Source organism: Barbus barbus (assembly GCF_936440315.1).
Source record: "Barbus barbus genome assembly, chromosome: 34".
In the NCBI taxonomy this organism is placed as follows: Eukaryota; Metazoa; Chordata; class Actinopteri; order Cypriniformes; family Cyprinidae; genus Barbus; species Barbus barbus.
Genome location: NC_136762.1, coordinates 20,825,994 through 20,842,483, shown reverse-complemented (window position 1 = coordinate 20,842,483; position 16,490 = coordinate 20,825,994). Strand labels below are relative to the sequence as shown.

The window sequence follows — 16,490 nt, the reverse complement described above, 5'->3', positions numbered from 1 at the left end:
GTTACAGTAATGTTATAATATGTTAGAAGGTGGTAACAGCCACACGTATTGGGCTATTTCTGACATTAGAAATTCTAAACCTCCCATCGACAGCTTACGTTCAGATGCGCTTCCCGAGGAGGGCATTTCACTGGGTAATCCATCACTAATTTTCCTTTTCCCCCTTGCAAGTGACAACTGCTGTACTCTTTTCGATGATTGACGCGAAGTCATTTTCATTAATTCACTCAAAAGATCCCGCGGAAAGCTTAACTAAACAAGGAAGCGTCAAAGCATACCATGTCATGTGACGATTTTGAACGAATCACGTTGTCAGAAATTGTCTTCAGCCAATGAGATTGCGCATTTAGAGTTAAATCCCCTCTTTTACTTTCACGATTGGTTGCTGATAAAAAGGAAATGACCATATTTGGATCCGACAGCATTGTAGAGAAGAGAGAGAGCTTTCCAGCAGTATACGTGATGACTGGGTACAGGCAGAGATCGCGGAGCAGCATGTTGATTTAGAACGCCAACTTTTGTTGAATTTATGAGAAATCTACAGACGCAAACAGACAAAGTGCAGTAAAATAAAGACCTAAATGTGTATTTCGGACTTTTTTTCACCACAAGTCTGAAAGAAGACATGTTATTGAAGACAAATATCCAAAAATCTCAAAATTGACCAATAAAAAAAAAACGATGTTTTTGCCTGCCGTGTCTCGCCTTAATAAACGCACTGCCGCTTACAATGAGGCTCTTCTGACTGGGAATATGAGCGAGTACAAAGCATCGTGCTATGCTCTCCGACGCGCAGTAAGAGTCGCCAAACTCAGATACAGAGAGAGAATTGAGTCTCATTTCCAGCTCAATGACTCTCGACGGATGTGGCAGGGACTGAGGACCATCTGTGCCTTCGGAAACAAATCCTCCGCAGAGGTGAGAGCAGATCCGTTGCTGGCCGTTGAGTTAAATATCTTCTACGCAGGCAGGCAGAGCAGCGATAATCCTGTAATCACCGTGTCGGAGGATGAGGTTCGGAGGGCACTAAAGAAAGTGAACGTCAGGAAAGCAGCCGGACCTTATGGGATAACCGGCCATGTTCTGAGGTCCTGCGCTGATCAGCTCACTGGTTTGGAGTTCCTTGCTACCTCCGTGGTTCCCACCTCATTCAAAAAATCCGTCATTATCCCTGTGCCAAAGAACAATAAACCCTCTTGCCTGAATGACTATCGCCCAGTTGCCCTCACATCAATAGTCATGAAGGCTTTTGAGAGACTTGTAAAGAGCCACATTTGCTCCTCCATCCCTGTTACCTTGGACCCTCTCCAGTTTGCCTATTGCCCAAATAGATCCACTGACGATGCCATCTCTCACGTCCTCCACTCTTCCCTCACACACATGGACAGCAACAATGGGAATTATGTAAGGCTGCTATTCATTGACTATAGCTCAGCTTTCAATACTATAGTCCCCATCAAGCTAGCTTCCATCAAGCTAGCTATAGTCCCCATCAAGCTAGCCTCGGCCTAAACTCCTCACTCTGTGACTGGATTCAAGACTTCCTCACCGGCAGACCTCAAGTGGTGAAAGTTGGCCAGTTCACCTCAAACTCCATCACTCTGAACATAGGAGCCCCACAGGGCTGTGTCCTGAGTCCCCTGCTCTACTCTCTCTACACGCATGACTGCGTGTCCTCTCACAGCTCCACATCTATTATCAAATTCGCTGATGATACTGTGGTTCTGGGCCTCATTTCCAACAATGATGAGACCGCATACTTGGATGAGGTAGAGAGGCTCACATCGTGGTGCCAGGACAACTGTCTCTCTCTGAATGTGAGAAAAACTAAAGAGCTGATCATGGACTTTAGGAAGAGACAGCAGCGGCCCTACACTCCTCTTATGATCAGTGGGACCCCTGTGGAGAGGGTGAGTAGCTTCAAGTACCTCGGTGTAAACATCTCCGAGAACCTGACTTGGAATACACACATCCAAACACAGGTTAAGAAAGCCAGGCAAAGACTGTACCATCTGCGACAGCTGAGGAAATTCAGGGTCTCACCAGCAATCCTGACATAGACCATAGAAAGTATATTGACTCAGTGCATCTCAGTGTGGTATGGAAACAGCTCCAATCAGGACTGCAAAGCACTACAGAGAGTTGTGCGCTTAGCTGAGCACATGTCAGGGTCTGCTCTCCCCTCTCTCCAGGACATCTACCTCAAACGCTGCAAAAGTAGAGCTTTCAAAATTATCAAGGACTCAAATCACCCTGGTAACCGTCTATTCACTCTGCTACCATCTGGTAAGTGCTTCCGTAGCCTGATGGCAAAAACTGAGAGACTTAGGAGGAGCTTCTTCCCCCAGGCCATCAGGCTCCTAAACTCTAACTCTGTGTCATAACATCTCACGACTCCATGTAAATATCACTATATCAATAAGTTATTCATATTTTTTTTTCTACCTCGCATTGCTGCTATTTAAATACCCTGTACAAATTTTTATATTGCTTTATATTCTTATATTGCTATTTAAGTCAACAATCATACTGACCTGCACATTTATATTTTTTTATATTTTTTTATTTTATTCTTTTATTTTTTCTACTTTTCTTTTTCTTAATATTTATGTACATTCTGTGTTTTTTTTGTATTCTATATAATTGCGCTGTCCTTGGAGCGGACCTGACTTACATTTCACTGCTGGTTATACTCTGTATAATTGTGTATGTGACATATAAAAAAATAAATCTTGAATCTTGAACTGTCAAGTTCTCAGACGATGAGGAAAAACTGAATCACAAGCTACTCACATACTTCACTTCACTATGAAACATGCAGTGCATCAGAGATATTTAATTAAATCACAGCCTTTGATTTGATAATCACAAGATTTATCACGATCATCGCGAACCCTCATTTCATTTTACATTGGATACAATTAATTTTAGATTTTCATCAACTCACAAACCCCCATTTGGGAAACCACGATATAGACAAACATACGGTGGCCGAGAGACCTCAATGCGCTGCATCTTCAGAAAACACATGCAAATAGAAAAAGCACCAGCAAATCAAGAAAACACCTTCATCAATTTGACAGCAGGTGATGCAAATGCTCACAACCCAAACAAATAAAGAAACACACTGTAAATACTCGCAACACAACCAAATAAATAATTTTATTTGCAGCGCGTTTCTTTTTTTGGTTATGTTGTGAGCATTTGCAGTGCGTGTGTTGTCAAATTGACAAAGTTGTTTTCTTAATTTGCAGGAGTTTTTTTCTATTTGCAGCGCGTTGAGCTCTCTCGGCCACCGTACAAACACGCACATAAACTGTCATTAAAACGCTGGATCAAATACGTCTACTGACGTATACGTTTACACACTCCGTCCCATAAAAAACAACACAGTCTTGTCTAAACAAATAAATGAGTCCCTTTTTAATTTGAGGAACCGACTCTTTTGTGTGTGCTTTTTGGCAGTTCCCTTTTATTCTGTGGATCCCCCTCTTCACACACACACACAAACACACAAACATTTTTCCACGCCGTCCCTCCCTCCCGTGCTCATACTGCCCGGCATCTGCAGGATGAATGAGAATCAATGTCACAGACAGAGAAAGAGAGCGAGAGAGGCGCGTTCGGCTCCGTCTCGGAGCGCAGTCACAAATTGTAGAGTCGCCGTGACAACATAATTCTTCCACTCAGGCCCCATTGAGAGCGCGTCGATATCCAATCAGAGCGACAGCTACCTGGGCCTGCCTCTGAGACGACCCCTCCCTCCATTGATCCCTCAATCAAGACTAGGGCTCACCACCCAGGAGGGAGCCTGGGAAAGATTGGGATTGGATTGGGGCTGGACGCTGGTGCAGGGCTTCTGATGTAAGATCAGGCCTCCCACCAGCTGTACAGTGAACCTGATCACAGATCAGCCATCACGCTTCAAGATGCTTGAAAAAAGTCTGATGGGCTCGAAAGAGATCATGAGTGACAGCTTGTCGCTTACTGTTGATCTCCAGTGAGGGCTCTGCTAAAAATGTCCTCGTGAAATGAAAACTCACCTTGTTTTCTAAATGCATGTTTTTTTCTGATAGTGAATTACTTATTTGTGCATATGTTTCATTGTATAAAATATTTTTTGACCCTTTCACAATGTCATAACTTGATCTTCTGGTGAAACTCTCTTGTGATGGTTGCTGGACTTCTCTAATCATTTCATCCAATCAAAACCTGTCCCTTTCTTATGATCAACTGCAAGCTTCATTCAATCAACAACTTAATGAATGTCCATGTCCTGTTTTTTTTTGATACGTCATTTTAATTGGATCTGTATCACAATATAGGAGAAAATATCTGTCACCACTTCTGTTTCATTGCAACTTTAAAACTAATTAAAGGCATATTGTTGTAACTTTTGGTGAATATGGATGGCATTTTGAAGAGTAATATTGGTTAAAAGGATTTAAGTTAAGTCAAGTCGTCAAGTTGAGCTTTATTGTCACATGTGTGGACATATAGTGTAACGCAATGTCGTGTCTCGCAGGACCACGGTGCTACATACTAGTTAAACATAAGATAAGCATACAACAATGCAAGTATAAAAAAAAAACAATAGAGCATCTGACTATAGACACAAATAGACCATCTGACTATACATATACTATAAATACTATAACTACTATACCTAGTTGCCTAGACATACACAAACTGAGACTGTACATGAACTTTACATATATACTGTACATGAAATTGTGCAAAAAAAAAAAAATGGTTATATATATGTCATACATTAAATTGTGCAGATTAAAGAGACATTTTGTGGGAAGCAGCGCATAGTGCAAAAAGATTTGTAATGCAATGCTCAAGTAAACATTATTTTGCAGTGCAATGCTCAAGTAAACATTTTTTTATTGAGTCTTTGTAGCAGGGAGTGTTCATAGAAAGTGTCTAGTGTGCATATATAGTGGGATGAGTGCGTTACTACAGGTGGTTTGTATAGCCCACTCACCTGTGTGTAGCACACTCAGAATTGCACTTAGGAAAAGTTGTCAACTGTATTAATGAGTTGGGTGGGTGGGGGGTCAGAGGGGGACAGGGAGATTGGAGGTAAGAGCTCTCACAGCCTGGGGAAAAAAGCTGTTGAGCAATCTGACAGAGCGAGCTTTGATACTCTGGTACCTTCTACCTGATGGTAGGAGCTGGAAGAGGTTCTGGGAGGGGTGGGTGGGGTCTTTCACGATGCTGGAGGCCTTGCTGGAGCATCGTGCAAGGAAAATGTCCAGGATGGAGGGGAGAGGGGCACCGATGATTTTTGCAGCAGTGTTCACTGTCCGTTGTAGGGTCTTGCAGTCAGCAGCACTGCAGTTCCCATACCAGACAGTGATGCAGGTGGTCAGCACACTCTTTAACTTTTTTATTTAATACGTTTTCATAAATAAAAAAAAAAAAAAAAAAAAAGAAATTTATGACATCATTTATAAGCTTTATAAGGTGTTCACACTGACACCAGTTATTTTCAATGTCAATTGAAACCAATTCATTTTGAACGAATTTGCAATATGAAATGACAAATGTAAAATAAGAAATTTGTATTAGTATTTTTTTTCTTTTTTTACTTTTTGATGCAAATGACTTCCACATATAACAATCCTTTTCAAGGAACCTCATTCCTAAAATCTAAAAATCAATTACATAATTCCTGTATTAAAATACCCTTTTGTGTTGTGTGAGAAAAATAAAAAGTGTCATATATCATCATAATAAATACAAGATTAAATTATTGGCCAAACAAATATTTAAAAATATATCAAATATTTTCTTGAAATGATAGAATTTAGTAATGATAGATATTTAATAAAAAAAAAAAAATGCAGATTTGGGTTTTATTTTTCAATTATACTATAGTATTATTAGATATTCTACATTGTTATTAAATAATATTATATATTACATATGTAAAATAATATATCTTATTATAGTTTCTCATTTCTGTTTCATGCCTGCATCCAAATCACACCCTTTATGTTATGCGGAACAAGACATCAGTGAATAATTGAACAGCATTAGCTTGCCTTGACTACCCTGTACATTATCACTGTCTAATCACTGTCATCCTTTCTCCTTCTTTCCTCTTCTTTTCTATCCTGTCTTATTTTTCCCCAGCTTGCAGAACTTGAGGAAGGAGAAGTCGCGCAATGCAGCTCGTTCTCGGCGGGGTAAGGAGAACTTTGAGTTCTTCGAGCTGGCGAAGATGCTTCCCCTCCCCGGGGCAATTACCAGCCAGCTGGATAAGGCCTCCATCATCCGCCTCACCATCAGTTACCTGCACATGAGACACTTTGCCAGCCAGGGAGACCCACCCTGGAGCCCTCTAATGGAGGGAGAGAACAACTGCAACAAGTGTAAGTGTGCTCTGTACACCCAGAGAATGGCTGTGAATGGAGTGGCATTTACCTACTATGCGAAAGAAAGTAGATTGGATGGACAAACTAGACACAACATTTGAATAAAAAAGCAAAATAGCCAGAGCTTACTGCAAAATGGAGATCAAAGTGGGTCAGAAACTCTTTAATAACCTTAAACTTCAGAAAATGTTTATCACCAAACCTAAGAAGTCCAATTGAATATTATGTATGCTGTTTTATTTTCTATACGGTTAAATTTTTTGAAATCCAATTTAGGGCATATATGTTTTAGTGTATATATAAACATTAAATTAAAAAACAGTAATACATGTAGGCAAAATTAATCTGCTAGTAGTTGCATTTTTTTTTTAAACATAATCAGGTGGTATTTTTTAAGTATGACATTATGAAAACACATGTTAATGATTGATGCAATATTTCAGTATTGAAAAAATTACCAAAAATGGTCTTCTTTAATTTACATGTAATGTAATTTTATCAATGTATAATAATATCATATAAGTTTTTTCCTGATAATTTATTATTTCAATTTTTTTCTAATTATTTAATAATTTTTGCAGCCCTTTAACAGAAATTTTGGACAAATATACTTTTGGCAGGTACTGTAAACATTAAATAAAAAAATGAAATAAAAATAAATATGAATGTATGAATGAATAAACAAAATCTAATAATAATAAACAGTAATACATGTAGACAAAATAATCTGTCAGGAGTGGCAACTATTGTAGTTGTTAAACTTATATGACAAAAATTATAAACTGAAAATAAATTTAAAATTGAACATAAATTTACAGAAAATATTTTTGGTTATTTTTAAATATGTCTTCATAAAAAGGCATTTTCCTTTTTATAACATTTGAAAGAGCAATCCCTATTGTCCATATTTTGAAGATACTCTGAGTGCACGGGAAAGAAGATGAGCGATGGAAATTTGGAGCTCCTTCACTACATCTCTCATATTTTGAGGCAGATTTATATGAAGCTTTCATCGACTGCATCAATCCTGACGTCGATTTGTATTTGTGATGCCATTAACAGAGGAGATGGCTTCGAGTGAACCACAGCGAAACTCAATCCGAACATGACAGTGGCGGCCTGTCGATGAATACAAATGCGTTATTAATTTAAATTATGAATTTAAATGGAATAGGCTATTATTGTCTTATAGGTCGCTCATGTACGTCGCTTGGGATACTCTCATGTTGAAAATTGCCAGAGAAGAGAGAGCGCTTACACATGCACACACAGACTGACACACACACACTCACAGAAAAGTAATTGAGATTGCGCCACAGGAGTAATCACTCGCAGTCATGCGGAGTTAAACACGGCTCATCTGAAATAATGCATTTGCTAGTTCACTACCAACTTATTGCAGCATACAGACTGTATAGAGATTGCAGGAGAAGAATCTGCTGTCAAAGCCATCGTCTGGATACAGATTCCTTTCTTATGTCTCTTTTCAGAGGGGTCTCTGTCATTTGAGTTTAATTTGAGAGCAGGGTCATTTGGCTTCTCAAATACGCTCCGTCATTCATTACATCCTCTGATAGGTTCATCTCAATTGTGAAGTGAACAATAGATCTAACAGCCAATTAGCCGCTGCCTGTGTGTGGAAGCTGGTGGGGACGAACAAAAGAGCCAGAGTCTGCGCTGAAGCTTGTTAACAAGTGGCCAGACCAAGGAAGTCTGTTTCTGAGAGATGGTCCTTTTGTAGCCCGCCTGCGAGCCTCATTATATCTGCTGCATCAAAGCCATTCAGTCCTGTTAAAATACCTGGGCTAATGTCTCTTTTTCTGCTCGCGGTTTTTGTCTGTTGGTCTCTATATTCAGTTTCAAAGCTTGGTGAGCTGTCTTGCTGCCGGCCGTCTGCTGTGGCTTACTAGAAGCGTTCGACGGTCAATCTAGCTGTCTAAAAATTTATTATTTACACTGACAGATGCTATCAAAATGTGTTAATTACACTATTTAAGGGAGATTTATCATTTTAAATGTTTATAAAATATATCAGCTGGTTGTATTTTAATATATAATCAAACCATTTTATTTTTGGAATATTTGGGGGGGTGTTTGCAGTGCTTTTATTTTTACATCTGAATTTTTGTGGTATTAATATAAAAAAGTACACAACCGTTTAAAAGTTTGGAGTCAGTAGGATTTTTTTTTTTTTTTTTTTTATGTAAGAACATAATGCTTATATTTAGAAAGGCTGCATTAAATTGATCAAACATGAGAGTAAAGACAATTAAAATGGATTTCTCTTTCAAACAAACACTATTTTGAAGAAAACAATATTGAGCAGCACAGCTGTTTTTAGCATTAATGTAACATTAAAAATCTTTCTTGAGCAGCAAATCAGCTTTCTGATTCATGATTTCTGAAGGATCATGTGACACTGAAGATGGGGAAAATTTCAGCTTTGCATGACAGCATAATTTAAATAAATATTTGATATAAAGATGTCGAAGGGACTAAATAAATCGTTCATTGAAATGAATCACACACTTAAAAATAAGTCATCTACTGTTATGCTAATGATTTAGCATTGCTATATTTAGTTTCTCCCCAACACTGTGCCCTATACAGCAACTTACTGTATGTGACACACAAACAGAGCTCGATCGACCCTCACGAGAAGCGTACAGGACACCACACTACCTATAAAGTTGACATTAGTATGTTGCTAAGCTAACAATGCTATTCTCTGATAAGCATAAACTCTGTATAATAAACATAAACACAATACTCAAATACTCACTCAAATTATGGGTAAATTAGTCTATTTTTCATTACTATATTAACCGGCATATTTCTCAACTCGGTCGCTGTCTTGAATTTAATGTTTTCATGAAGCATTGCAGTGCATTCTGGGATTGCCTTACTTTGGGATGAATGTGATGCTGCCATATGATTTGGCTAAGAAAGTATCTTAGAAGGCAGGATAATTATCTGAACAGCCTTTTTGTCAAGAGCACTTTTGAGATGTCTTAAAATGCTGTCTATTTAGGCAGCTCACTAAGTTTTAGAACAGAGCTATTGTCTCTCACACACCCCCTCAACCAAATGCATAGTATAACAGGACAGAAGAAAAAGCACACAAAGGGTAGAAGAAATTATCTGTGTGATTTGTAATTATAGAAATTAACTATATAACGAGGAGAGCATAATTACAAGGGTTGTCTAATTGCTATTATTACTGAGGGGAAACAACTCAGCTACAATTAGGTGTGTGAATGTGTGTGTGTGTGTGTGTGTGTGTGTATTTGTGTTTCTGTAGTAGATAAACATACCAGTGAGGAAGCGAACCTGGCCAAACTGTGATATAGGCGTGTGTGTGTGTGTGTGTAGACTTAAACGGCAACTGTGAGTTGATGAATATAGGTGTCTGTGTAAAACTGAATGATATGATACAGACGAGAGTCACATCCTGATCATCACACTTGAGACGATCTACAACAGACTGCTGTAATAAGACAAACCATGCTTTTATCATACATTACCCATCATACAGGGACTAAAGTTCTGTTTTAGAAGAATTAGTGATATTAGAAATCACATGTTGTACATTCATCTATAGAATAAAGGTCACACTCATGATTAACCACAGATCGTCATTCACATGTCGTTATTGTTTACTAAAACTATTAAAATCATTTCCATTGATTGAAATAAAGCTGAAGTAAAATATGAATATGAATGAGTCTAATATTAATATTTCATATTCTTCATGCTGCGCTCCATTACCTAGTGCTTTGTTTGTTTTTAGGATGACAAAAAGTAAAACAATTTAGAATGATTTGTTTACAGTGCACGTCAATATCAACATGATTGAGATGGCCAATCAAATAAAAAATGACAGACTTTGATGTTTTCATAGAAGCAAAGTGTGAATTCATTTCCAGCACACTTCATTTTTAACATTAAGAGTGTTACGTAAGTTGCTAAACATTTAATATTTGATCTTGACGGTCAACTGACAATAAAGGTATATGACTTTTCATTCATAGAGGTGATTCATGTAATTCATAACTGACTGTGACAAGACAAGAAATAGAGCCTTTTGGAAATATTAGTCGTGAATGGCAGCGTCTGAAAGTAGTCCCCAGCTATATCATAACTAGTTACTACTTTCAGGTGCTGCGTAATATCAATGCACCAGCTGCACTCATGGTACGGCAGCAAAGTTCCTTGATTATTACGCTGGAATGAGAGTATAGTTCCTAGCCATATCGGCCTAGAAAATCGCAGCTTTTCATTTTCCGTCGGTCTTAGAACACGATGTAACTACAGAAGAGTCAAGCTTTAAATTGGTAATTTTTGATGACCAAATGCTAATGGTCTAATCCGATTCAATGATCTATGCTAAGCTAAGCTAAAAGTGCTACCACCAGACTGATTACTATATTGCCCTCACCTGTTACTTGCCACAGGTGTGTCTAAATACAAATTACAGCAGCATCACATGCTTGAAAAGCAATTATTTCTTACTATTTTGACAAGGTGCCAATCATTTTGTCCAGTCCATTTTTGAGTTCTGTGTGAAATTTTTCTTCTCTGTTTTTTGTTGTTGTTGCAGTGCAAACAAAAACAACAAGCATGTGAATACCAAAACATTTGCAATTGGAACAATTTTCTGAGAGAACTGCAAGGGTGCCGATATTTTTGGCCATGACTGTATGCGACCTGTGCATACAAAGTACATGTGGTTACAAAAATCGGGTGGTGCACGTAATGTTCTGATGACAAATTTGTGTCTTGCACTGTATGCTGTCCCTCACGTATGTGTAAAAAGTGAAGTATACTTTGGGCTATAGGCATGCAATTAAAGACGTATGTGGATATAATATTATTTGCAAATAGTTAAAAAATGATTATTTCCCAAATAGAATTCGACCTAGAATTTATTTCACTGTCATATTTCTTCATGATTTATTATAAAAAAATATTTAGTCTATTCCAATTCCCAACTAGAATTCAACCTAGAATTTCCTTCACTGTTTGATATTTCTTTATGATTTATCAAACAAAAAGTCTCCTCCAAGCTTTAAAACAGTTATGGCCTTGCTATTGTTACAGAATGTTGTTGTGGAATGAGCGCACGACGAGGAATGACGAAAAGGAGTATCTTTATTCCGCTTCAACACAATTTCCATTATTAACATTAACTAACATCAATCCAAGACAAAGACTGAGGGAGAACTGAGGACTTATATAGGGACCGACCAAACAAGGAAACAAGATAATTAATATAACACAGGTGATGAGGATGAACGATAATTAACTAATGACAGGAAACTAGAACAGGAAAATCCAAATAAGGGCAAAAGGGAAACTAAACAGGAACCAAACCGTGACAGCTATATAGAATGTACTTTTTAATGGTCACTGAGTAATTGCTTATTCAAAAGAAGTATGTTCAAATTCAAATTCAAATTTTATTTGTCACATACATACATAGTACGACATGTAGTGAAATGTATTGTACGACTGTCCAACAAATTGTCCAACAAAATTAAGAAAAACCTCAAGTTTACAAAATACAAATAGAAAAAGTACAGTAAACATATATACAGAAATAAACTAGCAATAAAATAAAATAAAAAATAGATATGAGAATAAAAATAGAATATGATTCTAGATAGATTCTATAAAAAGATACTCTGTAGTCAAAGAGTATGTTAAGATGCAGCCATATAGTAGCTTTTTAGTTTTGTAAATAAATCACAATAATAATAACTTACATTTATATCAGGGGCATTTCCTCTGAGGAGGCAAGCGAGGCATTGCCTCCTCAAAATGTCGGATGAGAAAAAGAAATTGTAGTACAAAAATAAAAAAATGATAATCTTAAAAAAAAAATAACATTAAAACATGTATAAATCACTTGTTTTTCTAAAGAAACATTGTCCAACAGTGACACCAGCGGTTACAGCGGGAGTCCGCTTCTTTCTCGCCTCTCCTGAGCCCATTGGGTTTATCAGACCCCATAAAGCATGCTGTGGGTTTGGTTGGGGGTAATTGAGAATGAATGGGGGAAAGTCACGTGAGAGGATATGGTTATGTTCGGATGTGATTGGTTCATATGATAAATCCCACCTCTTGTGTTCTTGCGTGTTCACGAATCAGTGTGGATATAATGGCGTTAATGGAAAGACTAATTTTACAAAGTAAACAACTCACACACTTAAGCCGGACTCACACTGTGCGATTTTTAATAGTCCTTCACAGCTCATATGCAACTGTTACAGAAGATTCAAACGCTCACTGATGCTCCAGAAGGAACCATGCATTAACAGCCGGGGTGAAAACTTTTGAACAGAATGGAGATTTTTCTTATTTTGCCTAAATATCATATTTTTCATTTGGTACTGCCCTTCAGAGGCTACAGAAAATAGTTACATGTTTCCCAGAAGACAAAATAAGTTCAATTTACTCTGATCTTCAAATTCAAAGGCAACATATATGAATTCCGTGACCGGCGGCTGGGAGCGCCAAAGTTTATGGCAGTTAGAAGAAATCTCTAGCATTAATTCTGATCATGGTTTATCATGATAAACGAAGACAGTTTGACGTCCGTCGTAGGAAAGTCACAATGCAGGACTGTGCGCCGAATCTTCTGACAAAATTTGATCGCAACGACCATTAATCGGCTGTCAGTGAACACGTCAAATCAGCGATCAAAGACGATGACCCTGCATAGGATTATAGAAATCTTATAGGATTTTCAAAATTTGTCTCAGATGACCAAATCATGGCCAAAATCACAGTGTGAGCTGGGCTTTATATATATAACCACTTTGTTGCGTCAAAATAATACTTAAAATGTCTTTTTTCAGTGAGTAATCGGCTTGGTGAAACCTGTATTTACAGAGCTTTGATGTCTGATGATCCAAAAAATTCAAAAATAGTTCCAAGTTAACTATTGAAAAGAAACGTTTGTTAAAAAAAAAATACTTTGAGGACTATGCCTCATTTCAGAACAGAAAGTAAATGTAGGTAGTTGTTTTTGGCTGAAAAATGACAATGGCTTAATAAAAAAATGGTAACTTACAGTGCTATTTTAATGCATTTAGCGACTGGTTAAACTGAATTGTGAGTGGTTAGTAGATAAGATGCAGGTCGTGCCACAGCCGTGGTGTTGACGTTTGCTGGAATGAACTGGGCTGTTACGGTCATGTTGCGTATCTCCAGCCGCAGTGCAGGAATGTGAGACCGGGCCGGACGGAGACGGCAGGTGTGAGCGGCGTGAGGCGGGGGAGGGGCGGCTGTGTGCACCGGTGGGGGGGTGGTATGGCTTTTGTCTGCTTCCCACGTTTCAAAACCAGGACTGAAAAATGAATAGACAGAGGAAAATCAATTGCATGACCTTCACACAGGGCGAGAGTGAAAGAGGGAGGAAGAGAGAGGGAAAGAGACGGGGAGGGCGAGCCGAGGAGTAATGGAGGGACGATGAGGGACAAGAGGAAAAGTAAAATGGCTGTGACACAAAAAAAGTGATATTTTATCTCTCTTTATGCACTGTGTGCATGCATGTGTTGTGTGTGTGTGTGTGCGAGTGTGTAGTTGTGCAGGCTCTGCCGGGGAATGACAGTCTTTATGGATAATGAGGTGATTAAACCTTTTATGTCTGACCGTCAGACCTATGGCTCTTAAAAGGATACATGCACATATATTATCTCGCAGTGCATGCGGATCAGCAGATCAAGTACAAAACAAGCGGCTTCAGTTCCAAACAATTTTTGTACAGTTTGTTAGTGGCATTTGGTAAGTCAAGCATCACTATTACTGTTGCTCATATTTGGGGTCAGTGATTTAATGACGTCTTAACCTTTCAGTATTAAAATATGGTGCGTAACTCGTCCACAACAGTTTGTTCTGCAGACATCAGTCATAACTCATATCATGCTGCTTGTGGTTACTTTTATTAGCGATAACAATAAATACATACATTTTATAATACCATCTTTTTATTTAATCAGTTTATTCTTAAGACAAGAAAAAATTACTTAAAAATAACATATTTAAAAATAAAAATTAACTAAAATCTAAAAACAGATCTTATTGTATCACACTATATTGACAGTTATATTGAAAGCTGTCACAACATTTTTGCTAAAATTTTCTCTAGAAAATTTATATTTATATTTTTATTTTCTTATTATATTATAATACCTTTTTATTATTTATTACTATTATATAATCTATTATTAATATTTATAATATTTATCATTAATTATTCATATTATATTGTCTTATTATATTAATATTATTAAAATATAACTATTATAATACCTTTTTAAATAAATTTAGGGAGGTTTAATAACAAAAAATCTATAGGAAAAATAAATGTACCTGTAATTCTTTTAATATATGTGTCTTATTATATTTAACAATTTTGCCTTTCATGTAAATGTTAATAATGTTTGGATGTTTTGTACAAAAAGAGACAAAGATATGATATATAAAATGATTTATAAAAATGTATAAAATGATACTAACATTGTTGAGTTTTATTGATGCAGATTGTAAAAATGCAGCTATTGTTATAATTATAAAGACAAAATGCTGTCAGCGTGAATTAATGCAGTTATGTTCGTACAGTTTTTGAATTTTGAACAAGTTAAGATTTTCCCTCATTTTCTTTTGTCCAGGTCCCACACTGCTGTGTTTTTGACTTTCACACTGTCTTTCTCTTTCTCCTTTCACTTGTTTCTCTTCCTCTCCCTCCTGCCAGCTCTCTGTGTCTGTCTCCCTCTCCTATTTTCAAGCATTTAAAGCACTGAGGGCTTTTAAGGGACGTTAATTGCACTCAAATTATGTTCGACCGTGCTGGGAGAGAGGTAACAGCTGAGAGAGAGAGAGAGAGAGAGGGATGGCAGAGTGAAAGGATAATTGCAGCGGAGAGGGACATTGTGACTGGAGACGCTTTGGTCTGTCTGAGAGTCATTCCTCCTGTCTTCATGCGTGAGGTTAGAGGTGGGGGGAGCGCGGGCCGCTCGACATCCATCGCCCTGTAAACAAGTTGCTAGGCGATCGGCCTACGATTCCCATCAGCCAACTGGATTGAGCAAACTAACACGAAACGAAAGACCAGCCTTGCAGTTCCCATAGTAACCTTAAAACTTGGTTAAAATGTTGTCAGCTTGAAGGAGGGGGAGAAGGAAAAGAGAATGAAGAAAGAAATGAAAGTGAGCTGGGTGTGGAGGAGAAGGAAATCAAATGACTTATTTTATTTATTTCATTCTTTATTGTGATTCAGCACCCCAGAGACCCTCGAAGCTGACCTAAAAGTCAAGGTGAAATTATCACAGCTAATTCCTCAAAGAAAATTCCATAAGGGAAATAAAAAATTTAACTAAATTAGATAAATGGTGCACTGAATGGAGCATATTTATTTACTTATTTAAAATAAATGTGTATATATAAAATTAAAAACTAAATTAAATATGAAATTATATATATATATATATATATATATATATATATATATATATATATATATATATATATATATATATATATATATATATATATAATAACAATAATAATAATAATTATTATTATAGTAAACTCTACAATATTTAATGTACTAAATATTTAAAACATATTTAATTTAATTTTTTATATTCTATTTATGCTTAAATCTGTTAAAAACAATTCTCGGTAAGAAAAATATACAGAAGAACTTAATTCAATACATAATTTGCAAACAAGTATTAATTGCTCAAGTACTATAAGATTTTTATTAAGTAAAATAATATTGTAAAAAAATTCTAAAACCGTGCATATATGCTTCAAAAATGTAAAACTACTTTTTTTCTTAACCAGCGTTGTGGTCTTCTAAGATTAATTACACGACTGAATGGATGTAATGTGAATTTTAGTTTAAATTTTAATTTATATATTTTTTTTAATTTACTAAAATTTTAAATAGACAGACAAACAGACAGACAGACAGACAGACAGACAGACAGACAGACAGACAGACAGACAGACAGACAGACAGACAGACAGATAGATAGATAGATAGATAGATAGATAGATAGATAGATAGATAGATAGATAGATAGATAGATAAGA

At 36.8% G+C, this 16,490-nt stretch overlaps 1 protein-coding gene across 1 annotated transcript in view; it reads left to right on the top strand.

Moving 5' to 3' along the window:
• LOC306854119 (neuronal PAS domain-containing protein 1-like) overlaps nucleotides 1–16,490 on the top strand; it is a gene marked incomplete at its 5' end in the record, with an annotated part of 45,893 nt that overhangs the window by 5,005 nt on the left and 24,398 nt on the right. The window contains one exon of the mRNA XM_079391951.1: nucleotides 6,145–6,383. Coding sequence (XP_079248077.1) covers nucleotides 6,145–6,383 — 239 coding nt within the window. The remainder of the gene's footprint in view (nucleotides 1–6,144; nucleotides 6,384–16,490) is intronic.